This window comes from Podarcis bocagei (genome assembly GCF_964188305.1).
Source record: "Podarcis bocagei genome assembly, chromosome: 4".
Lineage (NCBI taxonomy): Eukaryota > Metazoa > Chordata > Lepidosauria > Squamata > Lacertidae > Podarcis > Podarcis bocagei.
In genome coordinates this window covers 44,080,289-44,103,883 of record NC_138128.1, presented here as the reverse complement: position 1 = coordinate 44,103,883, position 23,595 = coordinate 44,080,289, and the positions used below count along the sequence as shown (strand labels likewise).

At 49.8% G+C, this 23,595-nt stretch overlaps 1 protein-coding gene and 1 long non-coding RNA gene across 2 annotated transcripts in view; one reads left to right on the top strand and one right to left on the bottom strand.

Annotated features, from left to right (window-relative positions):
* Positions 1 to 16,973, top strand: part of R3HCC1L (R3H domain and coiled-coil containing 1 like) — a 35,146-nt gene extending 18,173 nt beyond the window's left edge. The window contains 6 exon segments of the mRNA XM_081191985.1: positions 131 to 1,896; positions 9,944 to 10,119; positions 10,537 to 10,607; positions 10,746 to 10,841; positions 12,584 to 12,724; positions 16,396 to 16,973. Coding sequence (XP_081048111.1) covers positions 131 to 1,896; positions 9,944 to 10,119; positions 10,537 to 10,607; positions 10,746 to 10,841; positions 12,584 to 12,724; positions 16,396 to 16,451 — 2,306 coding nt within the window. The 3' untranslated portion in view covers positions 16,452 to 16,973.
* Positions 14,517 to 16,385, bottom strand: LOC308585898. Its single transcript, XR_014007671.1, has 2 exons — positions 15,093 to 16,385; positions 14,517 to 15,062 (listed from the first exon to the last, which is right to left on the bottom strand). It is a non-coding gene; the product is annotated as an uncharacterized lncRNA (long non-coding RNA).
* Positions 16,974 to 23,595: the final 6,622 nt, after the last annotated feature.

Here is a 23,595-nt window from a genome sequence, read left to right as displayed (position 1 = left end):
TAAAAGGCAGCAGGTGGGACACAGATTGTGCTGCTGTTTCCAGGTTATCCTCCCCTTCCTGCTTCCCCAAACACCTACGTGGGGCTACATTGCTCTGCTGCTCACTCGACTGATTTCTTTCCTCTTACAGATCTTGGCAGCACTATGCAGCCAGATACAGAGAGGACTCGGATAAAGCCCAAGAAGCCAGACAAGGCCCTGTACGTCCCCAGAGCTCTACGCGAGACGGCCGGCTCAAAAACTAGCACCTCATTAGCCACCAGACACGGGAGCGAGGGAAGCCTCTCCTGCTCCTCAGGGAAGGAGATCACCAAAGGATGTGAGGGAAGGCCGAGTCCCAGAGCTGGGAGAGGCCTGTTTCACGAGGACCGGGATGGAGTGGATGCGCCCAGAGAACCAAGAGGAACCTCATCCCAAGGCGAGAGCTATAGCAATGCCTTCTGCACAAGGCCAAAGGCTCGGAAAGGGTCCCAGCAGAAGGCTGAGTCACACAGACTGCCTGCTTCCTCCAGCTTCCTAGCCACAACTCCCTCTGCACTGCCCAGCCGTCACGCAGAGTCCTGCACTGCCCTCTCTCATACTAATCTGTTGTGGAGGATGGCCGAGCTCCAGCTTCAGCCAAGGCGTAACGAGGTAGACTGCTCTTGGGAGGAGCAGCACGTGTGTCCGTCAGCAGAGCAGGATGCTTTCTCTTTGCCAAGGACTCCCCACACTGGCGTGAGCAAGCAGGCAGGAACACTCCACACAGACCAGGTAGGGCTGAGTGAAGGGAGTGTGCAGACATCCAGCAGCGAGAGGCTCTCGGATGAGGGAGAGGTGGGTGACGGTGGCCTGTTGGCCAGCAGGGAAAGCACAATGGCGCCCGCGAGCCAAGGGGACTCAGAACCAGCTGGAGTAAGTGAGGGCGATGTGTCTGGAAGTTTAGCTGAGGGGATTCCAGGTGGCTCAGGGGCACATGAGGATTGCCTCTCGGCATGCGCAGGTGAGGGAGTGCCTGATCCAACAGATGCAGGCAAGGGAAACACGTTGGTTTGCCCTGAGACAGTTGAGCCTGGTGGCACCAATAAGAGCAACTCCAATCCGACAGAGATCAGTGACAGTAGCATGTTGGACTATACGGCCAATACAGTTCCAGGTCAGACAGAACCAAAGGAAGGCAGTGGCATCAAAGACGCAAACGGGAGCGTCGCTCCTCAGGCAGAAGCCAACCAGCAGAGCACACTAGAGCATGGCGAGGAGAATGAGAGTAGCGTGCCCAGTCATGCAGTTGAACACATGTCTGATCAGATTGGAGTGAGCTTTGATAATGTGTCAGGAAACAGGGATGAGAGCCCTTTAATTGAGGCAGGTGGTTCAGGGGTGGCTGCAGGCTGTAACTGTTCAGATAGTGACTACGGGACAAGGGATTGTCACCCCAATTGTGTCTTGGAGGATGAAGTGGGGCAAGGGTGTGGCAGGGAACACGAGGAGGGAGGCAGCATTTCCCATCACACCTATCGGTGCAAAGGCGATGTCTCTGGGGCTGAGGCTGCGCCGGCAACAGGAGAAGCGACGTTGGGCATGGGAGAGCAAAGCGCTGAAGGGAGGGAGGCTGCTGGCCAGTCACTGGGATGTGCCTCAAAGAAGGCGGCGTGCAGCGCAGAGAGAGTCATGGAGGGAGCAAGAGCTCTCTCAGGGGACGCCTCAGTGCAAAAGCCAAGCCATGGGGATGTGGGCATGAGGTGGTGGCATCCGTCTGAAGCCAAGGCAGGCGAAGAAGCTGGATGGAGCGAGGAGCCTGCTGGAACCAGCATTGATCCGGCAACCGGCAATGAGGATGACGGCGTAGCAGATGAGAGCTGGGATGCTCTGTTTAATGACGATGGTGACTGCCTGGATCCGCATTTACTGGCGGGGGTGAGTACTCTCTGTGGACTTTTCCTGGAGCTGGGTGTCATGAGACATGGTGGCGGGAGATAGTTGCATGTTGGGGAGCACGTGACGCAGCCAGTTTATGGAGAATGCATTTTTAGTTTTGAGGCCCTGCATGGCTGACTGAGCTGGTGTGTCTGCAATGCCTTTATTCTGTAGGTGCGCTTTGTTTCTCGCCTTCTCTTTCTCTCTTACAATCTCAATATTTTTCCGATGTCCTTTCCCAGAAGGTCATACCATAAGCAAGAGATTTAAATTTTTCTGTTGGAAAATCCAAACCTCTATTCTTGGAGTAAACTGATTTCTGATTTTTACACACACACACACACACACACACACACACACACACACACACCAGTTTAAATCTGTAGGTTGTCCTGATTTCAGTTTTTAGATTCCATTTATTGAAACATTTCCATTCTTTTGGAGGGAGAGGAGAGAGAAGCCACATTGGGTCTCTGTATGTACAGGGACGGGAAACTGGTGATCAGCAGATACAGAGAGCCCGAGTTCTACTCTGTTTTTTGAGCATTTAGTACAGATTGCCTGCACACTTTGAAGCTTTTCACCAGAGGCATGGGAGCTACTAAGTTGCTTCTTTATGAAGTCATGATGAGAGTTAGAGGGTTTGGAGAAACCTTTTGCAAAGTTAACGCATGATGACACTTTCTGGGTTGAGCCGATTTCTGTCCCCTTCGATAATTGTGGGGAGATGGTCACATATATTCTGTCACGAAGCTAGAGGAGGACTCAGAAAAAAACACCACGAACGACCTAGTAGTCCGTGGAAATCTCCAACAGAAGTGGTGCTTGAGAAATCATTAAACAAGAGGAGCACAGCAATTGGCTTGAGAACTCCCCAACACCTTGAACTCCGCAACGCATGCCAGACTCTCTTGGCTGACTGGATATAGTAAAATGCATAAAATAAGGCAGGCGGAAGTTCCTCTGCATGACGGCTGCGTTGCTACGAAGCAGAGCCTTCATGATGACCACGAGGCGTGCAGAGACGTACCGTGAAGTTTCATGGAAATGGCAGGTTTTTAATTGGCTCTGGCTTGTTAGCATATCGCCCTGCAAGAATAGCGGGAAATGTGTTGCGATGAGTAGCTCAGCACGGGGAGCGTGCAGCCTTGCCTTCCGTTTATGAGGAAAGCACTGTGTCGGCTGGATGGCTGAGAGCCCCTTATTAAAGCTTAAATCAATACCATAAACCCTGTACTTTTGGAGTGACACAATAGTACCTAAAGTAACAAAGTGTCCTAATATTGCTGCGATGTGCATTCAGGCCTGCTTAGGAGCCGGGGGTTGATCTGAATGGATTCGGCTTGCTAATAGCTCCGGCGAACCATTGAAATTAACTAAGCAGGCTCATTACCAAGGGTTAGCTCATAAACCATCCTAAACTCCTGGTAATGGAAGCTGTTAAAACTCCATGGGGGCAGCTTTTACAGGAAGTAGCTTTGGGTTCACTGCTGCTTATTCCAGTCAGTTAATGGCAAAGAAATTAAATCTCCCTTTCTGGCAGGTGACCGGTGCACAGGCTACCCATTGCTCCTCTGTGCAGAAGTGACAGACAGCACACCAAGCAGAACTTGTCTTCATAGGTGTTGAAGGTGTAGCAGGAACAGAATTGCCTCCAAACCGATTTTGCTGCACGTGTGTGGCTCAGTCTCTGTATGGTGCTGGTCTTGCATATCAAGGCGCATAGACAACCCCCACCAACTCCCAGGCTCATATAAACGAATCCTGCTGCAAAGGAAAATTTGCAGGGTTTACTGGATGTTCACATGTTTCTGCAGTTACGATGCTCGGGATACTGCTGGGTGGAAATGTTTGTATCCTGAAAGACACAAGGAAAGCGGGTGTGGTGAGGAAGGAATCTAGATGATCTACTTTAGGTCTGCTTTCCTTCTTCTGTAAGGCTGGATCTGCTGCACTGGTGTCGCCAGAGGGAGAGCAGTAGGGCAATAGCATGGCTGGGCTTGGACAGAAATAGAGGGGCAACCAGCGGACGAGTCCTGTGGCCAGAGAGCTTCTCTGTGCTCTCGCCTCCAATCCCAAAGGCCTGACCGCATGGATGCGTGCCTGGTTGTGGGCATGACCTATTTGTAGCATTGTGAATTCTGCATTATGAAATCGCTTTGCTTTGTTTAAACAAACTCTGCGCCTGCTTTCATCAGAGAGCCGATACCAGTAAACTGCCTGCATTAGAAAGCACTAATTTTAGAAAAGTCAGGGATAATTTCCTTTCAATTATCTCACAAGTAACCACTTGGAGGAAGGTGTAGACTGCAGAGTTGAAAGAATGAAGGTGACGTCTCGGGAGTCAATACTCTGGGAAAAGGCTCAGTGTTGCATTAGGGCAGGCTAAGGGGATGACTTAGGCTCTTTAGGGCGGGGTGAGGGGTTCTTAATATGGTGTACATATTTCTTAAACACAATTGCAGCTGCATCTTTTGTAACAGTGCCACGCTCGGAGAACCCCAGAATTTCCATTTGCCACAGTGAGGAATGAACTTGAGCAGTTGGCTTTTAGCCATTTTTTTAAAAAAAACGGAGACACAATTTTGTTTTGTACTTGCGGGCAAAAAAATAAATAAATGTAGATGGTGTGGTGATGCAGAATATCATGTAATAATTGTGGAGGCATTGATTTCCCCAACCTGATGTCCTTCAGATGCTTAGAACTACAACTCCTTTAAGCCTCAGCCAGCGCAAGCATCATACTGGCTGGTGGAAGCTGTAGTTCAAAACCTTTGTGGAGCGCCAGGCCGTGTCCACACTGCAGTTCATTTCAGCAGTCTCTTTTCACTGTACCAGATCAAACCTTTGACTCTCCACCGCCCCGCCCCCCCTTTGAGGGTCTTCTTACAATCAAGCAATGCTGTATGTGCATTTTGGTAAATAAAATATAAATAAATGTGTGTGTTCACTGAGAGCTGGGCTACTACCCACAATGGATATGCTCTGCCTCCGCAGTCAGAGGCAATAAAGCTTCAGAATAAACTGCAGGAGGGGAGAGTGTCCTTGGGCCTGGGCTTCCCACAGGCATCTGGTCGGCCACTGTGAGAAGAGGATGCTGGACTAGATGGGCCCTTGGACTGATCCAGGAGGCTCTTTTTATGTTCTTAAGTGTATTCATTTCCCTCCTAGAATTGTAGTTTGGGCTTTTCATATTTATCTTAATGAACACCAGGCGTGTCATATTTATCTTAATGAGCACTGAACTATGTGTGATCGCATGAATATACCCACATATATTTTTCACCCAATCCATTTATCAGCTTTGATTCCTCCCGGCCCTAAAAAGCTGAGAACCTTGTGAAATAGCTGGACTCTCTAGAATCACATAGTTCCGACACGAGATTTACTGTCTGCTAAGAAAAATGAGTTGATATAGCTGAAGAATGCCCTGGCAAATGGGCACGGTGCTGGAAATTCACCTTGAGGAAGAAAAGAGTTCTGATAATGAAAGAGAGAAGGCGGGACGATGGCTGGGACAATGGACAGCATGAGACTTTTGTCGAGACCAATTACACAAAAGCTTGTATCGCTTTAATGAGGTACAAGATTTTGTGTGGATAAGACAGGACTTGGGTTGCCTACAGTGACAGATTCTGGGATATGGTGTGAGCTATGCTGTTCCTCGTGAGAATATCAGCAGCAGAATTTGTGGGTGATGCCGGCCAATATCTCAAATGGAGGGTCCATCCACATTAGCAACTTCTCCTGAGCGTTTAATAATATTTACTTTGGGACATGCCCCTGCTTTGGGTCAACTTGCATCTGTCCTGCAGTAAATTGTTCCCTGGAGTGTTTTTAAAATACTACAGGAAGATTCCGTCCTTGGTGAAAATGCTTCTCCTTTAAACTATGAATGTCCCCAGAGTCCGGGTATCAGAAGATCTCCGGGCGCTGGAGAAATGTGGCAGTGAAAATTCACAGGCAAGATTCCTGCAAAGCTCAGAGTCTGGCTTCCTTTCTGCAGCTCCATCCTAGTGACTGTGCTGATGCAGATATGCACATATCTATATCCTCCTGCTTGTGTTTTAAGAAAAGAAGAATATGGTGAGATAAAAATGGAAGGAGGGGGAAAACAGCTCGTGACTAAATAAAGCTGTTCCTCTGCTATTGCTTTCCCTGGTGAAAAACTTACTCTAGTTTCTCATACCAAGGTCAATATAACTCATTTCGTTGCATACGAGGAGTGTTGCGCTGAGATTCGGGTGTGTGAAAGTGGGATTTAGAATGAGAGCGATCAGATCTTGGCATACACAAAAGAGGGTGCTTTGCATGAGTTGATGTTATGGCTTGTGTGTTGGTTCTGAGCTGCAGGTGAGATGTGTTTGCTTAATTCTCTGTGTGTAAGAGTGGAGTTGGGAGTAAATGCTTCTGTGCAGGCTTGCCTGGGGATCAGAGTAAGGGCTTATGTTCAGGCCCTGTGCAGATAGATGTTCGAGAGTTGCCTTCTTCTGGCACAGGCCTTGGGCATTTCCTCACTACCTAGAAACCACAGCTGCTGGTTCCTGTTCGGGAATCTGTGAAGCCTTTTTGGAACACCCTGTTTTCAGTGACTGGGGGGTGGTGGTCTTGCTCTGGGGCCGGGCCCTTGATCCTCGTGGCCCTGAAGTCTAGAGTGGATTCTTTCATTTTCATTTCACAGAGTAGGAAGGGGCCACCAAAAGGCTATTTGATCCATCCCTCATGTTTCTTTTGGTCCAGTCCAACCTGTCTCCCTTCACTCAAAAGAAGAAGAAGAAAATATTATCCTTCCCAAATCAGAATGAAAACTTTAACATGCAATGGAAAATGTAGAAATAATTCATTCTGTTGTTTTGAAGGCCATTACTTGTCTAGTTTGGGTGCCCAGCACTGACCAGCAACCCACCTGTCCTTGCAGGCTGCGCACCCGAGAGGCCAATGCGTGTGCCGTGTGATGCGCTTTTTTCAGTCATCCGTGGAAAATATGCCATAGCTGGTAATACAGTGTTTCTGGGAGGATTACTTTTGGCTAAACTGGCCATTTCTGTTGGAGAGATTGTAACTAGCCAGCCCTGTCTGCAAAAGGGAGGAGTGTGCTAGAGCAGGCTGTCACGGGCACACATTTCTGCCTTACACACTTTTATCTCTATAAGGCTCCTCCGGCCTCTGCCACTGCGCTTCACTCTCCCCCCGCCGCATGTTGACTGTCTTCTCCGTCTCAAAAGCTGAGCGAGCGAGCGAGAGTCAGCGTAGCAGCGTGGATAAATCTTTGGAGAGCGTTGAGCCGTGGCAGACAGTCTTCATTTCCTGTGTCCTCTTGCTCCTTGCTGCCTGTGCATCCGCCGGCAGAAGCTTTCCCAGCACAGGACAACATCTGAACATTAGCGATCTCTGGGAAGGAGACTGCGAGCAGGAGGCTGGGACTGTGTTAATGCGGCACGAGGGCGCACGGTTCCTGTAAGCAACCCAAGACAGGAAGCCCATTAATGGGCTCGCTTTTTCCCTGCACGAACCATTGCAAGCATATTTGTAAGAATGCGGTGCCGTGTTCCCCGCTGCGCTGCCCCGAAACATGCATGTGCTTTGTCGCTGCAGAGCCGGCTCACATCAGTCAAGCCTGAAGTTGTGTGCAGAGACGAGCAGGCTTTGTGGGCAGGTTTGTACATGTTGTGCATTGTGCATGGATTGTCACCACCCTTGCGAGGCAGGCAGCTCCTGGCCCTCAGTGTGCCTTCTGCTGCACCCAGTGGTTTGTGAAGGTCAGGGGTGCTCATGCAGTGTGCTCTCCATCATCTCTGAAGATCTGCCATGCCACTTAATGTTATGAGAGGCTGCTCCCTCAAGCATTTCTTGGCCAGCTCCCGCTGCAACCGAGTGTATTTCGCTTAGGTTCCTTAACGATCAAGTTAATAGCTTGGATCCTGTTAAATCCACCGAGGCACACACTCCATCCTGTCCCTCTTGCTGCAGATCCACCTCTTCCTCCCTGATTCGCCGGCTCGTTCTTCCGTGCTCCACCCACCCACAAATTCACTTTCCCGAAGAAATTATCTGAATTGCTGTCTTTTATTGACCGAAGTAGCTGGAATTTATAGACTTTCCCTGTACAGCCGTGGCTTCTGTTGGTACAGGTACTTGGGGAAGCAGACAGAGTCTGGCTGAATTATAGACTCCCTTGCCCACAGGATGTGCGCGGAGCTGTGCCGCTTAGGGACCTAGCACAAGTGCGTTTCCCTAGGAAAACTGCATCCAGCTTTCAGTCTCCCAGCAGCTATGATGGTTGACTTTGGGGGTAAAGGTTTGCCAAGGCACACGTATGGAGGGGAGCTGAGTGGTCAGGCTAAGCAATTCAGTGAAGGGTCGTTGTTCATTAGGCCATGATGTTGCAGACCTGGAGACATGAGATCTGCCAGCATTTCGCGGTGTTCCCAGAGACCTGAGTTTCTTCCCTCCCCGCTTTTGCAAGGGAAGGAGCCGTGTTTGCATTTTGGCTTTTGGTTCTTGCAAATCCTCCAAGGTGGTTTACAGCTGTTAAAGTCTCGCTGCAGTTAAAACTAGTAAGCATTTAAAAAGCCAAAATAAAACATCCAGAATAGGATATACACTAAAATCCAGATGAAATAAAACCTTCTTAACTGCCCATCTAAAAGACAATGTCCTCCACCATTTGAACTGCTTGTATAAAGAAGTTGACCCTGAGTTTGCTTATTTTCTCATCCCTCCCAATCCATTTCCCTTTTGTGATGTGTCTTGAGTGCAGAGAAATCTTTGTTTAGCGACTTATAAGCTATTCTGGGAGCTTTTTATAGCCAAAGAATGGGATGAAAATAAAAGCTCTAAATAAATAAATGCACATATGTTGTCAGTGGAATACAGAACAGGGCCTCGGAAGATGACTACAACTGATGGGCAAGTTCATGTGAGGGGAGGCAGGCCTTCATATATCCTGGCCCAAAGCCATTTAGGGCTTTATTGATAATAACCAACTCCTTGAATTGGGTCTGAAAATGAATGGAAAGCTGCTGCAATTTAAACAAGGCCAGTGTAATATGGCCAGAAAAGCAGACACCAGACATTATTCTGGCTTCAGCATTTTGCACCAGCTGTGGTTTCTGAAAAGTTTTCAAGGGCAACCTCACATCTAGAGTGTGTTAGTAATCACAGCGTAATTTGTTTCCCTTAGGAGCAGTGTGAGATCAGCCTGCTTCATTCTCCCGCTCTTTTCTTTGATTTTGGGGTGCAGGTGTGCACAGCATCCCGGGAGCCGGGTCCCAGCACACCTGTCTCCTCCCTGAGCCTGTCTTAAAAAGAACAAAAAATCTCTGGCTGCTGTCTGTCATTATTCTCAACTGTTCTGCAATTCATATATTTTTCTGGCCCAGAGTTTACTGGGGCATTACCTACCGCAAATAAAACATGGGCCCAGGTCTTCTCCCACCTGTGTCTGAACCCAGTCAACCCTTTTATTTCTGTCCCACACTTCTTCTAGCTTCACCTGCTTAGCCATGGGGAGTGGGGGCTGCCACGCCTGCTCTGTAAGCTGGGTTTTTCAGCTTCCTTGGTTTGGGTGCCACCAACGCCCTTCCGCAGAGCAGGGCAGGAAGACTGCTGCTGGGGAGCTGGGCACCTAACTCAAGCTTCCTCCCCTGAAAAGAACGAGGGAGCCTGGCGAAACGGTTAATGGGGAAAGTATGCAAGCAGCAGGAGGCACCTGATCAATAACTCCCAATCTCCCGTGGGCCATCAATCCTTCTCCGCAACACGAGCCCACGGCTTCATCAATCAGCCAGCGCACCCGCTCCAGGGCTGCCAGAAGGGCTCAGGGGCTGAGATGCACCACGGCACTCAGCAGTCAGAAGCAGCGCCTGGCTGTCGTTTCAGAGGTGGTGTGGGGGGGATCAGGATGAGCTCCCTGAAATGGCATTGGGGTGGGGGTGTCCACCGGTGGCCTGGGCTGCTTTGGGGGAAGGGGCAAGCGGCTGAGGGCCTTGCACTGCTGCTGCTGCAGCTCGCCACCCCTCACTGCTTTCCTCTCTCCTCCCTCCAGCTTTCTCCCCACAGACCACACCCTGCGGGGCTACAGGAACCACGCTTTGACTACTACAACTACACCCCGGCTGACTTGGACTTGAGTGACTCTGAGCTGCCACACATCATTGAGATCTACGACTTCCCAGCGGAGTTTCGCACCGAGGACCTGCTGCGCGTCTTCTGCATCTACCAGTGAGCCATTTGTCCCCGTTGTGTTGGACTAGAGGGCCCTTGTGGCTCCTTCTACCTCTGCAATTCTATGTCCCATGTCACACCTTCTCCTTGGGTGTGGATCAGCCCCAGCAGGCAGGGCTGGGGGTGATGGCTCTCTTCACCTGGAGCTTTCCCTTCCATGGCCTCCTGACTTCTGTGAGTCCTTAGACCTGGATCCAGATGTACTCCCTGGCTCAGAGATGCAAAGGCCAGTCTTGTTCCAAAGATGCCCAGGCATGCTCTGGCATCACTACCCACCAGGCATCCTTCCAACTCTCCCTAGCCCTGCACCCCCTCTTGAGCTCCCCCGAGGAATGCACACAATTGCTTTTTTCTTCCTCTGAACACCCCCACAAGAACCCTGATGTCCCCATAATTCTCTTTTCTGCTCTCCAGGAAGAAAGGCTTTGACATTAAATGGGTGGATGACAAACACGCCCTGGGGATCTTCTCCAGCCCCATCACAGGTGAGGCTTGCTTTTCAGCAGGGCTTGACTGGGCAACAGGAAGCGGCTGTCTTGGTACCTGGTGGGGATGGCCTGCCTAATGCATTCACTGGGAAGGGAGTCTTCTTCCCCATATGATACCTGCTTCTCTTCTCGCAGCCCGAGATGCTCTCAGCACCAAGCACCTGATGGTGAAAACCCGTCCGCTGTCCCAGGCCACGCGAGCTGCAAAGACCAAGGCCCGAGCCTTTTCTGGTGAGTCCAGAAGAAAGAGATTAAATGCCTGGGGTGCTGAGCATCTTCCAGCCTGTAGCTCATAGCTGCAATATGTATTCTTACCTTGCAGAGATTATCCCGGATCATTGTAGGTAGCCATAGTTGTAAGGCTTCAACAGCCCCACCCACCCACCTGGACCCTCCATCTCTGCTCCTCTCAGGTGCTGATGAGCACTGGTTCTTCAGCACAACTGCTTATGAAACCTGGTCTGCTGGAAGTCTCTCTCTCACACGAACATTGGGCTTCCCAAATCCTACAACCACCTTTCCAGGGAAGCAGCTGCAGTTTAAACCAGTGGAAGTTCTCCTGCTAGCACCGAACAGGGCTTGTTAACTGTAACAGTGGAATCAATAAAAATTGGTTGCCTCCCTAGTCCCTGAGCCCCCTTGCATCTCATCGGGGCTGAGAAGAACAAGTAGCCTGGTTGGCTTCCTAGGGCAACACCCAGGGAATTGAAAGGTGCATAAAAAAATAAAGTAACAAAATTAATGCTGAAAGTAGAATCTGCTACGCGGTTTACAAAAAAAATTACAGAAAATTAAACACATTAAAATCGTGAATAATCGATAACATTAGAAGCAGATATTTAAAACAATTCAAAACATTTCCAGTGTCACATGGCCTGTTTGCAATGTAGCTGTGTGAGTGTGTGACACACAGGAGAGAAGAGTCAGGCAGGCAACAGTGCAGCCCTGCATACCCCATCCAGCCAGTGTTTCCCACAGACACACTGTCACCCCATTGCTCCCATGTGTCTCTTGCCCATGGCAGATCCTTTGACAGCTGCTTCCACTCCCATTTTCCTGACCATCAGGGGTGCTCTCAGCCTCCTCTGCTATCCTCCTTTGTATGTGATAGAGGGCAGCACCCAGGCTCTTCCCTGCCTTATCTCTTTTCCTTTAATATGTGCTTTTGGAAAAGGACTCATCTGCTGATGTAGTGCCTAAATACTCTCATCTTCTTCTTCTTTTTAAAAAAGATATTTATTAAAGTTTTTTTAAAATATAACAATGAAAATGAAAAATAAAAAGAAACAAAATGCAAATTACAACATAAAAACAGTTAAAAAACAAATAATTTTCCATAACATATCTTCCTTACACTTATTTCCCCAGACCTCCTCATACCTCCCTTCTTTGTATTCCACTTCAATTTGTTAGTTCAGCAAATCCTTACCATTAGGCTTTTACCCATTTGTAAACCTTTTTTTTTCGTATCTCCTAAAGCATTACAGCTGGAAACCCCTTAGTTTCTATCCAACATCCTTCTAGCATTCATTAATTTTACAATATTTCTGTAAATAGTCTTTAAATTTCTTCCAGTCTTCTTTCACTATCTCTTCTCCCTGGTCTCGGATTCTGCCAGTCATTTCTGCCAATTCCATGTAGTTGATCACCTTGGCTCACAGCACCACGCCACCCCCACTCCGCTCCGGAGCCCGTTGCCGAGCTCCTTTTGCAATTGGGGGGGGGGGCGCAAATGGTGCCTGCTGAGTCCCACGGTCACAGGCTTCCCCCGGCTGTGATTTTTTAAAGGGTCCCCGCTGCGCCATAGCGGTAAGACCCAGATTCCGTAGAGCCGGTTCCCTCCGAGTCAGAGGGAAGCAGCCATTACCGATGGCGCCACCCCGGAAGTCCTCCTAAATACTCTCATCTTCCAGCAATGGGAGTCCTGACTCTGAGCACTAAGACTGTTCTCCTCCCTCTGCCAATTCCTCTAGAATTCCTGCAGCCAGCCAAAGAGCGCCCCGAGACCTCAGCCGCTCTGGCCAGGAGACTGGTGACAGGCGCCCTGGGCGTGCGGAGCAACCAAAGCAAGGCCGAGCGGGAAGCTGAACGCAGGCAGCTGCAAGCAGCCCGAGGTAAGCCTAAGGATGCAGGGGGGAAAGACGTGAGCTGATGCTGTTGTGTTGTAGAGGCAGGAAGTGTGTTGGAGACGGAGGTGGCCCAGGCTGCCGTGCTGCGGAGTGCAGGCGAGGGATGCTGGGGAATTTCTTGATGTCTCCGCCTCAGGCCTCCCTGCTCTCACTCACTACCCACGTCCCGGGAGTCTCTGGGGAGTCTGGCTCTCTGCTTCCAGGCGGGGTTGCAAGTAAGCGACACCAACCACGGGCTTGCTCACTCTCCTTGCTGTCACACAGACAGCTCTGCCTGCCTGAGGACCTGAGGGAGTCTGTTAGGCAGCCAATGTCTAGGTCACGGAAGCACCGAGTGTGCCGGGCGGAAACATGCAGGGATACAGGAGAGGGGATCACCCTTGGTGTCAGGTTGCATTCTGGGAAAGGGTTCCCTCTTAGCCCTCCCCTCTCCTTCCACTTTCTGCTGCTAAGGCAGAACAGCGTTAAGGGAAGCATCCTCTGCACAACAAAGGGGGAACCAGGTGGCCTGGCTGGGGAAAGGGGTTGTTTCCCCCTTTCCCTACCACTACCAGCTTTCTCCAGGGCACAGGAGACCCATGGTCAGATGAGCTGCCACCTCAGCTATGTTGCTGTCCTGGGCTTATTGTATCCATTAAGGGCCCTGTCTCTTCCCAGTGTGATGGCATCTGGCTCTCCGCCTGCCCTTCAGCTGCACCAGCTAGATAACAGCAGTGGAGAGTGCCCGCCTGGCTGGGGAGTGCGCAGCTTTGCCATATTTGTTTGGAAACTGTAATGAGATCAGTGAGGTCCTTTCAGATTCCCCACATGTCTGTTATTTCCTGTTAGGACTGGGAGGGCTCTGTTGGGTAGCAGGAGCCGGCCACTGCAGAGCAGCTTGTAGGAGCCTGAGGATGCTACGCTCCTGTCCTACAGCTGTCAGTTGCAGCTTCAGCATCCTTTGTTAAGAAAGGAGTAGTTAGGGAGTACCTTGTGTCTCCAGGTACCAGCTCCCAATGTCCTAGTCCTCTGGGCTGGGATATTTTGACATCTCTAGTCTTCATGGGAATCCACAAAGCTCCCACCCTCCACAGTGGTTGCCCAGACTAAAATTCACACACATGTTGTACCTGTGGTTTATGGCCCTTAACCCTGATGGATATGTGACTTTTGATTCGGCCGAGTATTTGCCCTAGGGGTAGCAGTAGGTGGAACCAAGGATCACAGACTTGGCTCAGAAGTGGAGGAGTTTTATGGAAGACACAACTGGATTGAATTGGTGTGAAAGGGTTAGTTGGTACTGAAAGTCACAGACAAGGGCTCCCTCTGGGCTGAGTTGATTCTATTACGTCAATAAAGTCTTTTGTATATAGTGGAACCTGACAGTAGGCCTATGGGCCTTGCAGGGCAGGTAGTCTAGAAGACGTTCAGATCTGTCTTGTACTCCAGATTGGCAGGTTGGGCAAAGGAGCTGGCAGCTCTTTGATTCCCATGTTCGTTTTCAGTTTATCCAGAGCCTCTGATTTTGTTACAGGAGTATATGCTGTAGGGAGACAAGGACCTTTTATTTCTTTTGAGAGCCACATTCTCTTGGGGATGATCTGTTGGGAACTGTGTGCCAGCAGTGGAGGCAGCCTGACCCAAAAGTGGGGAGCACCACTTCTCTCTCTCTCTCTCTCTCTCTCTCTCTCTCTCTCTCTCTCTCACACACACACACACACACACACACACACTCACTTTCTCTTTCTCTTTCTTTCATTCTCTCCCACTTTTCTCTTTCTGCCACTTTCTCCCCCCCCCCCCCGGTCCTCCCGCCCCACCTTGCCATCTGCTTCAGACACATGCATTGCTTGGGCTGCAGGCTGCTCACCCCTGCCCTAAAATGTGGAAGGAAGTGGGATGAGGCAGGGCCTCTCATTGAAGCAGGTGGAGGATGGGGGCAGAGCTGATGGATCATGCCCCCCAGAGACCGTCAAAGATTGGGCTTGGAGAGGGAAGCTGAATAGCCTCTGATCTCAAAGAAGCACACCGTGCATCCTAGAGAGGTCACGTTAGGCTTTGCCTTTTAAAAAAAATATCCTGCTGCTCTTTTTGAAAGAAAACGCAGTGTTTTAAGCTTGCAAAGACCCTTCAGGCAGCAGTGAAAATCAGGAGAAGAGGGTGCAGGTAATTAACAATGCAAATATTTTAGTCACTGTAGGTATATGTCTTTAACAACAAGCTTTTTGCACATTAAAAAAAGTCTTGATAGTTGTTTGTCAGTTCAGGTGATAAATTTCCCCGTGATATTCCTGTTTCTAATATAGCCTCTTTCCCCCCTACACCTTCTCCTCTCCAGCCCCCACTCCACACACACACACACACACACACACACACACACACACCCCGCACAGCCTGGCCCCTTCCTATGGAGTTTTCTGAGGAAGCTTCTCTCATACAATGACTCTATTACCTTCTGTCATTCTTTTTGAAACTGGAGTATGAGCATGGATTACTCTGGGTCTCTCTGACATTCCCAGCATAATCAGAAGCTGTTAAAAATTGTTTTTCTCCATAGCTTTCACTTTAGCATTTTGAATAGGATCTGAATCCAATAATCACTGCAGCGTTTCCAGCGCTATTACCCCTGCCAATGATGGCGTGTGCCCTGTGAACACAGCATTTTGGACTAATTCCTGCAACAGATTTCTCATTGTATACATATGATGTCCAGGTTACTGTAGCCTCGTTCAGCCCAGGCCTCCCCCTGCTCTCATATTTTTACTGTACTGTCCTTGCAGATGTCCTCTTTGTGACCACATTAGAGTAGTGATTCTTATTCTTTTTTTTCTTTTTTGCCCATTTTTCTGCCATGGCGCTGCGAGGGACAAAAGCTGGAAGATTAGTTTATGGCTTCGGCCAGATGCTTATGAGACAGGAGGCACCAGCAGCGGCGCTCCCATATACTTGGCCCCGTTCCTCAATTGCTCTCCCAAAATGCTATATGGTAAAATGGGGGGCGTCAGGTCTGTGATCCTCAGGTTTGGGCACTAGGTGGTGCTCCAGTCCTGATTACTGCTCCAGGATGCGGAACTGGGAGCCAGTGCCAGCTGCAGGAGGCAGTGTAAGTCATGCATAGGAATAGGTGATTTGTTTTAATTGAAGCTGCCAACTCTGCAGTCTCCCTGCTCTTCTCCGCTCGCTAGCCTTTCCCTCGGGTCACCAGGCAGGCTTTCTGATCCTAGCACAGGTGAGACGCAGCCCATCGGAACATGGCATGGCACTGCCGGTAGAGGCTGGTCAAGGGGCAGGCACAGTGCGGCTGAGATGGGAGGAAGGAGATGGCGGCATGAAGCAAGGTCAGCACAGGGCACACGCTTTCTGAGTGCCAGCAGGGTAGGCAACCACAGTTTGCTGAGGAAAGTGGTTGTGCTGTGTCATAGGAGCAGAGACTGGTGCGCTGGGAAGGGCGGGAGGTGATGGAGGAAGGAGGGAGAGGAAGCGTCAAGGCTGCGGAGAAGCGCCACTCTGTGGAGTCAAAACATATACTGTCATGTGATAGACAACAATCCCATGACTGCAATCATGGAGCAGGAATTCTAACAGGCTGCAGTCCCCTGCAGCTTCCAAGTGTGGCGCTTTCCTACGCTGGCAGAGTGCATCCCCCATGGCTTCACCTGCCCCTTTTCTCCTCGCAGAGCGGAAGCGCTTGGAGATGAAACAACGAGAAGATGCCTGGGAAGGACGTGAGTGAGGCCGCACCATCTCAAGGAGAAAGGGGAGAGATGCCTTGAGACTTCACCTGAGCAGGACTGGGGCGCAGGCGGGCAGGTTGTGCTCGGCAGCGTCGGGGAAAGTTCTGCTGCTCCCTTTGGGCTAAGCAGCAAGAACATGGGCCCTCCTGAGCGGCGGAAACGTGCTCAAATGAGCCCCAGCAAGCCTTGCCCTGGGATGCACCTGAGACCCTGAAACAGTGGAGCTGGAGTTGGCAGTGCCTCTGCAAGAGCTGCCACTGGGCATCCGGCCCAAAGACTTGGCACTGTTCCACTTGTTGTGCCATGGAAACATAACCCTCAATATCCAAATGACATTGGCTCGGCCCTTCTTGGATGCGCTGCCTTCCTCCACTTTGGGCAGCAGGAAGACCACTGAGCAGTGTGGTGCCCTTGGGTTCTGTGGGTCTGGACTGAGCTGTGGCAGCTTTTACAATGGGCCCTCTAGGATGATCAAGTGCCCGCCACTGAGTTTCTTATTAAAGGTTTTTTTATTAAAAAAATAATAATTCACATGGTGCAGTGTGCAATTACACGCAGCCTCACTACTTCCAAGTTGCTCTTGAATTAACCTCTGCAACCTTGTGGATTCAGCAATAGCCGGTGGTGGCAGCCAATGGGTTGCCAGCTGCGGCTGGACCAGACCTCCTCCCAGCTCCTCAGGATGTCCAAATGCTGACCGGAAGTCAGCATCAGATGCACAGAAAGCAGCAACTCTTGTATGTTAGCAGAATCCTGATAGAGCTAAGTTCCAGTAAAGAGCTGGTGTTGAGACGCTCTTTTCCCTTGTGTGTGCTGGGAAGCTGGCATGTCTACGGGAGGCCTTTGCCACCCAAGCTGAATGCAAGATCCCTGGCCCTACCAGGATATTGCTGCTGCTGGGATTCCCCTCCTCATAGCAGGAATGCTTTGGCAGAGGCCCCTGCAGCATGTCATTCCCACCTTGTGAATATAGGGCTTGTAATAGCTGCCGGACCCAGGTCACAGCACAAACATGCTTGCTCTGGCCAGCTTGCAGGAAAGGTTGGATTTCGCTTTACGGGCACCGACCCCCTCAGGAATGCCTCCCCAGGGGCAGCAGACAAAGTCCTCTCTGTTCCAGGTAGCTTGATTACAAACGCCCGAGCTGCAGGCAGATTGGCCACTTCCTTGTAAACTGACATCGACAACACGCCCCTGCTAGGCCGTGCCGGAGATTCCTGTGGTCAGACTCTCCCAGCTGTGTTTGGGGTCAACACCCTGGGAGCAACTTGGCTCCCTGAGTAGCGGCTGCTGCTGCCTTATTGCCCCAGAGTTCGAGACCCAAGGACAACAGCACGGAGGGAGCAGGCACGACTGCAGCCCAAATGCAGCCCAGCGTGTCCCAGGCCCAGCAGCGGGTAGAGATTTGGGATTCACAGGCCGTAAGAATAGGAGTGGTGCTTAGGAGGACTAAATGGGAGTGGGGAGGCAGAGTCTTCTTGGCTGATACTTTAAGGCAGGGATGGGGGGGAGCAAATACGGTGGTACCTTGGATTACAGATGCTTCAGGTTACAGATGCTTCAGGTTACAGATGCTTCAGGTTACAGACTCCGCTAACCCAGAAATAGTACCTTGGGTTAAGAGCTTTGCTTCAGGATCAGAACAGAAATCTCGCGGCGGCAGCGAGAGGCCCCATTAGCTAAAGTGGTACCTCAGGTTAAGAACGGACCTCCAGAACGAATTAAGTTCTTAACCCGAGGTACCACTTTATGGCCCTCCAGAACTCTCTGCTTGGCCCTTGGAACTCTCCCCAGGCCACACCCCTCCTCCACTGGCCATGCCCCTCACTGGCCCTGCATTGCAGCCTTCTTGAGTGTTTTTTGCCTGCCCAGCCTGTATCCTTGCACTGCCTGGATGGCAAATGCAGAGAGATGAGCAAATCGGCACTTGTTGCTCCAGTCCCTTTTGCTTCTGGCCCCACCCGCCTTTGGTTAGTGGCCCCCTGAAGGCTTCCAAAGAGGACATGTGGCCCCCAGGCTGCAAAACGTTCCCAGTCCGTTTGAAAGGGTGTCTGTGGCACCACATGGCCTGAGAGGGAAAAGGGAGACTGGAGCCGCCTTGTCAGAGCCTGGGGAGACGCTGCATGGGAAATATTGTCTCAGAAGCATCCAGTCGTGTTTAGCTTTGCCCGGGGTCAGGTCAAGGTAGGCCAAGACAGCTCTCAAGCCTGGAATGTGCTGGCAGGCTGAGTGTTTACTGGCCAGCCAAGCTCGCAGGCATCTCCCTGCCTGGAACAGTTCTCTCTTGTGTCTCCTCTTGGGCAGGGTGGAGCCCGGGACTCTGATGTGGGCAGCGTTCTGGAAGGGGAGGCGGATGGGTGCTCACTGCTTTTCCTGGCAGTTCCAGTAGTCTCTAACCCCCTGGTGAGGCCTGGCTTGCGCTGGCCTGCCAGCTGCTCCCCGAAAACAAGCCCTGTCTATTTGGGCCAATTAAATACTCTAAATACTGATACAGCGCAGCGGCTAAACTGTGTCCCACCCCTGTTTATAGCTTCTGGCAGCCTGCGGAGGCTGCCGACATGAAAGGCCAGCAGCCATGAGCCATCTGTGCCTTGTGAGCAACTTGAGAGGGAGTTTCCATCAGCACAAGGGCTGGAAATGTCTCTGCTCTGGCTACTCTGTCCCTCAGAAGTGCTTGGCTTGTTTCTTTTGTTCCTTGATCAGGAGACTTCGTGCAGTCCTAGGCGTGTTGCTCAGAAGTAAAAGTTCAGTAGGACTTACTCTCTAGTCAGGGCCGCCTTAATGCCCCAATGCAGAGCATTCCTCATGAAGTTGTGCCTCAAGTCTTGTGTTGGGTGGCTGTTTCTACACCTCCATCCTGATGGACCTTGGTTCAGTCTCTCTTCTCCTTACTCCTTCTCGTTGCCTTTGTGTTAGATTGACAGAATTTGTGCCACACACGCAGCTAACCATTGTTTTGAAGGCCTTCAGAATAATATGTAGGGACCGTGTGTGTGTGTGTGTGTGTGTGTGTGTGTGTGTACAGTGCTTTTTTGCTAAAAAAATGTTTAGGGGTACTCTCATTTTGACTCAAGAAAATCAACATTTTATACTTCAAATTGGGGAAAATAAATACAGTAAATGGACATAAGTACAGAGATTCACAAAATGTTTAGAGGTATACATACCCCTGCGTCCCCCCCAGAAAAAAGCACACACACACACCAAAACAATACACACATACATTTAGTTAGTTAGTATACTGCCCTACACCTGTAGAACTCAGGGTGGTTCACAACATAAAATTACAATATAAAATCCACAAAATACATAGTAAAAATAACAACAAACCAATAATCCCCCCCAACACCTTTGAAAGGGCATCGGATGTCAATCAGCCAAAGGCCTGGTTGAAGAGGAACGTTTTTGCCTGGCACCTACAGGTGTATAATGAAGGCACTAGCCAAATCTTCCTGGGGAGACCATTCCACAAAAGGGGAGCCACTCCAGAAAAGGCCCTTTCTCGTGTGGCCACCCTCTGGATCTCTCGTGAAGGAGGCACACGAAGAAGGACCTCGGAGAATGGTCTCAGGATCCAGGTACGTTCGTATGGAGAGAGGCGGTCCTTGCATTTCCCTATTCTGCTGGGCTTGACCTCAAAAGTCTACAGCACTGGGGAGTTCACTGTCTTCTCCGCTGTCCATTGCTCCAGATGGTTAGTCTAGCCTCCATGAAAAGTTTTGTGTTGGGGTGGCTAACCTTACTCAGCCTCAGGTCCACAAGCATGGCAAACGTGGGCACCCCCCCCCACACACACACACATGTACAGGCAGGTAAGGCAGCAGAGGAGGGGCAGTGGAGTCACAGATGTGGCGGTCAGCCACCCTTATTTATTATTATTTTGTTATGTATTAAAATTGTATACTGCCTTTCATTCAAAGATCACAGGGCAATTCACAGCATAAAAATACAAATGCCCTTGCCTTGTGTCCTCTGGGTCTGGCTAAACAACCTTTTCCCAAAGCCCAGCTTTGGCATCTAATTCTTGTGAAATGCCCTTCCCTCTTTGAGAAGCTCAGAAGCCCAGACCTATAGCTGTGGCAGCAGCAGCTGCTTTATTCCTCTTCAGCGCTGATAGTTGGCAACCGTATTTTAAGTCTATATCACACCTCGGGGAGAGGGGACAGAAGTGCATTAGCACACAATGGCCCATATTGTACAGAAGGATAATACGTGGGTTATTTTTGTTTTAAGGCCACCATCCTCTTGTAAAATGTGCACTCTGCAAGAGGACAGCATAGCGCATTACCAGACAAGCCTTGGTAGCAGCAAACAACTGTAGGATAGGACTTGTTGGTAAGATCGTGGTCAGGCAAACTCTGGTTATGACAATATAGATGGTTTTCACTTAAAGAGTTTTTTAAAAAAACAGCTCCCTGTGCAATGAGCCTGAAAACATCGGCGTATATTGTGACCATGGAGGCGTATCACTGGGAATTCAAGTTCATGGTAGAGGCTGTCTTCTACAGGAAGGAATGTTTTGCCTGAACTCTGAACCCAGGTCCACTGGGACTGAGACCAAGACTTTGAAGACCGATTTAATATCCAAGGAAGCAGCTGAAGTAGCTCCAGAATCCAGAGACCAGGTCCCAATGTGAATCTCCTGGCTTCCCAACATCAGAAATTGCCCGGAGCCTGCACTGAGTGGGTTTCAACTTGAAAGAGAATTTTAAGAGAGCAGAACTGAACCATCAAGCTAGTTTAATGTTTACCTTTCACCTGCCCTCTGAATTGGCTGCCTTACACTGCCAAGCTATATAGGATGCTGAAGAACTATGCTTTAAATAAAAAAAAAAGTATTATTACTAATTAGCAACCCCATATGGTTGCTTCAGAGATGGGGGAAGTGGCAGTCTGGGAGAGTGCCTTTAATTCTTTCTGCCCTTGTTTTACCAATCTAATTTCCCCAGCCTCCCAAACTCGCTACTATCTCTGCAACATTACAAAGGAAAAGAAGATGACAAGTACAGCTTCAGTACCTGTCACCCCCCCCCCCCACACACACTGAGCTTATAGCAGCTTCAATGTCTGGTTTGGATTGGATCTCCCAAAGTACACCTTTCCTGATCTTCGAAGCAGCCTTTCAAGGTTGTGAATTAGTGCATAAGACAAAAATGAAGGCGCTGAGGTGCCTCAGGTCCAGGGCCTGGCAAACACAGCCCTCTAGGCCTCTCTACTTGGCCCTTGCACTCTCTTCAGCCCACATACCCCACCAGCCCTGCTCTGCACCCTCTCTGGGTGATTTGCCAGGCTGGAATGTGCCGCTCAACCATGAGCCCCTCTTGCCTGGGTGACAGCAAAGAGGTGCTTGTCTATGTAGAGAAGCCTTTTGGCTGGAATGTAGCCTACACCACAAAGTGTGTGTCCTGTCTGTGGCTACACCTGCTTTTGTCTCCAGCCCTGTCCACCGTCGACACGTTTTACCAAGAAAGTTGCCTATGAGGAGATACGGCCCTTAGAATGAAGAGGGTTCCCTTGCCCTTCTTTCGAGAGAACAGATGACTGAGCTTGGAGGAGCAGAAATCTTAGATAGGGATGTCCTGGGACAGAAGAGCAGAGAGATCAGGGGCACAAGGCCATGGAGAGCAGGAGATGAAACTGGGCAGGACGCAAGTGTGCCCAGGGAAGGAAGGCAACAGCACTCGCTTTGTATTGGGCTCCAAAGGAAACCAGTGAATATTGGACAGCAGTAATGCTCAGGATGGGGAGGGAGGAACATGAAGGTGTCCCACATCCTTTTAATCCCAGCATTGAAGTGAATGGACCACAGGCTAAATCGAGTCTGGTCTATTTTGAAATGAAAGCTTCCCACTTCCCTTTTCTCTCTCACTTGAAGTGCTGTGTGGAAGGTGAGCTGGCTAATCTTAGTATAGTGTAAAAAGAGGGTGGTAAACAGGTGGAAATGGTTTAATGCAAGATCAGAGAGGAGGTTGTGTTGCAAGGGATAAGGATCAGCCAGACGCAGCAATGGAGAATAAGAAGGTGAAGTTTATTGCCAGGCAATAGGGACCCAGTTGGAATCTCTTCCAAAGAACTGGGACCCCGATTGACAGAAATACAGGGGTCTTTATACCTGAGCAAATCACAGCAAATCATAGATCATAAGACAATCATGAAGGACTCATAACTTGGTCAGCAAAATATCAGCCAATCAGCAAGCAGTTGTCACGCTCCTAGCTACTGGTATAGCACTGGTCCAGCACAGGGTTCAAGTTCCGCTTTCCAATGCTCCCAGTGACGCTCAGTCTAACCTTTCCCCTAATTATGACAGGACAGGGAGCTTGGACATTCTGCGGTTTTGCTCTTCCTGTTCTGAGGATTAATTTAGCCCGTTCCTGATGGGGAATTTGTACCAGAATCTCTGATTCATGTCTTGTCCGGGGTTCACAGATGTTTCTAGGGGAAAGGTCGGTTCCTACTTGCTGTTCCAAGCAGTTTGCATTTTTAGCTAAGGCACAGCTTCCCTTTTTGATTCAAGTGGATTAATAAAATACTGTAATCCTTGATTCGTGTAAGCATATATATTGAATATATTGATTATTGATAACTGGTTATATGAATAGTATAGGGGTAGCCCTTCCTTCCTTGCCTCAGTTGTAGCCAAAGCAAGAGCATGAGAGCTATTGGGAACGGAGGAACTGGGCAGATCTTCAAAGCAATGTTGTGGCACTGAAAGTTCAGGAAGCAGCTAAAAACAAGGAACCCCACCCAAGGAGGAGGGAGCAGGACAGGGTGCCAGTGGGTGCAGGATGCCAAAGGAAGTGTAATTCATAAGAATGTGCAAACTTTGGAAGTGGAAGAAATGGAGGAGAGGCTGGCGGCCAAATGTGAAAAGGGAGCAAGAAGGGGCAAAAAAACACTCTTCACAAAAACACCTTGGGAACTGAAAATGATGCTAAATTCCACACAAGGGCTTTATTACATCATAAAGTCTTCCTGTTTTGAACACTCCTCCTTGCTCTCTCTGTCCCACCCAGGCTCCAGGAGTGATTACCTTCTGCTGCCTCACCCTCCTGAGGCTTCATAGCATAGAACAGGCTCTCTTCAGAACCCATTTAATACTCTCTGCCTTTAGCCAGACATGAACAAGGCTGCACAAGGTGT